The 1,960-nt window shown below is 64.6% G+C and overlaps 1 protein-coding gene across 1 annotated transcript in view; it reads left to right on the forward strand.

Annotated features, from left to right (window-relative positions):
• LOC113962644 (eukaryotic translation initiation factor 3 subunit G-like) overlaps positions 1–1,871 on the forward strand; it is a gene marked incomplete at its 3' end in the record, with an annotated part of 2,324 nt that extends 453 nt beyond the window's left edge. The window contains exons 2-7 of the mRNA XM_027673398.1: positions 174–223; positions 336–428; positions 584–672; positions 756–815; positions 1,033–1,137; positions 1,642–1,871. Coding sequence (XP_027529199.1) covers positions 174–223; positions 336–428; positions 584–672; positions 756–815; positions 1,033–1,137; positions 1,642–1,871 — 627 coding nt within the window. The remainder of the gene's footprint in view (positions 1–173; positions 224–335; positions 429–583; positions 673–755; positions 816–1,032; positions 1,138–1,641) is intronic.
• Positions 1,872–1,960: the final 89 nt, after the last annotated feature.

The following is a 1,960-nucleotide window of genomic DNA, read 5'->3' on the forward strand; positions in this document are numbered from 1 at the left end:
GGGGGGTTTGAGGGGGGGTGACAGTGACAGGGGGGTCTGAGGGGGGGTCACAGTGACAGGGGGGTTTGAGGAATGGGGTGACAGTGACAGAGGGGTCTGAGGAGGGGGTCACAGCGACAGGGACCCTCGGGGGTGACAGGGGGGATCTGAGGTGGTTTTTCCCCTCCCGGCAGCTCCAAGCCCAGCTGGGCCGACCAGGTGGAGGAGGAGGGAGGAGAGGATGGTGAGTCAGTCACACCTGGGGCACCTGGCGGGGCTGTCACCTGCCCGGGGTGGCACCTGTGCCCAGGTGGGTGTTACCTGTGCCCAGGTGAGCATTTACCTGTCCCCCCCAGACAAATGCATCACGAGTGAGCTGCTCAAGGACCTCCCCCTGCCCGGGGTCCTGGGGGGCCCCTCCAGCGCCGAGGCCGAGCTGCTCAAGGGAGGTGAGAGCTGGGCCACCCCTGGGGGGTCTCACCTGGGCCTGGGCCACCCCTGGGGGGTCTCACCTGGGCCTGGGTCACACCTGGGGGGGTCTCACCTGGCCCTGGACCCCCCTGAATTCCCACACACCCCTGGGGGGTCTCACCTGTCTCTGCAGGGCCCCTCCCGTCCCCCAAGGAGCTGATCAACGGGAACATCAAAACCATCACGGAATATCGGGAGGAGGAGGATGGACGCAAGGTCAAGGTGAGGCCACGGCTCAGGTGGGCTCAGGTGCCCCTCCCGCCCCTCCCCCTGGCCCCAATCCCTGTTTTTGCCTGTTTTCCCAGATCATCCGGACCTTCCGCATCGAGACCAGAAAGGCCTCCAAGGCCGTGGCCCGTCGGAAGGTGAGAGAATTCCCGTGGGAATGGGGGGGATTCCAGTGGGAATGGATTCCCTTGGGAATGTGAGTGATTTCCTTGGGAACGTGATTCCATTTGGAAAGGGGATTCCCTTGGGAATGTGGAGGGATTTCCACCCACAACCTTCTCCCCTTCCATCCCCCTCCCCAAACCTTTCCCCGCCGGGTTTCCCGGGATGTTCCGGTGCCTTTCCCGCTCCCAGAACTGGAAGAAGTTCGGGAACTCGGAGTTCGACGCCCCCGGGCCCAACGTGGCCACGACCACCGTGAGCGACGACGTCTTCATGACCTTCATCACCAGCAAGGAGGTGAGGGGGCGTCAGGGGGGGCTCAGGTGTGTCCCTGTACAGGTGTGGGGGGGCTCAGGTGTGTCCCTGTGCCCTGGGAGGTGTCAGGGAGCCCCAGGTGTGTCCCTGTCCCAGGTGTGTCCCTGTCCCAGATGTTTGGGAGTCTCAGGTGTGTCCCTGTCCCAGGTGTTTGGGGGTCTCAGGTGTGTCCCTGTCCCCTGGGAGGTGTCAGGGAGCCCCAGGTGTGTCCCTGTCCCAGATGTTTGGGGGTCTCAAACCTGTCCCAGGTCCCCCCGTGCCCAGGTGTGTCCCTGTCCCAGGTGTGTCCTTGTCCCAGGTGTTTGGGGGTCTCAGGTGTGTCCTTGTCCCAGGTGTGTCCCCGTCCCAGGTGTGTCCTTGTCCCAGATGTTTGGGGGTCTCAGGTGTGTCCCTGTCCCAGGTGTGTCCCCGTCCCAGATATTTGGGGGGTCTCAGGTGTCCCTGTCTGAGGTTCCCCCGTGCCCACTGTGCCCCCCGTGCCCGCAGGACCTGAACTGCCAGGAGGAGGAGGACCCCATGAACAAGCTGAAGGGGCAGAAGATCGTGTCCTGCCGCATCTGCAAGGGCGACCACTGGACCACGCGCTGCCCCTACAAGGACACGCTGGGGCCCATGCAGAAGGAGCTGGCCGAGCAGCTGGGGCTCTCCACCGGCGAGAAGGAGAAGCTGCCGGGGGGTAGGACACCCCCACCCGTGCTGGGGGTCACTGGGAGGGGGTTTGGGGTCACTGGGAGGGGGCTTGGGGTCACTGGGACGGTGTTTGGGGTCACTGGGATGGGGTTTGGGGTCACTGGGAGGGGGTTTG

Source organism: Neopelma chrysocephalum, unplaced genomic scaffold (genome assembly GCF_003984885.1).
Source record: "Neopelma chrysocephalum unplaced genomic scaffold, ASM398488v2 Primary Assembly neopelma1_184094, whole genome shotgun sequence".
Lineage (NCBI taxonomy): Eukaryota > Metazoa > Chordata > Aves > Passeriformes > Pipridae > Neopelma > Neopelma chrysocephalum.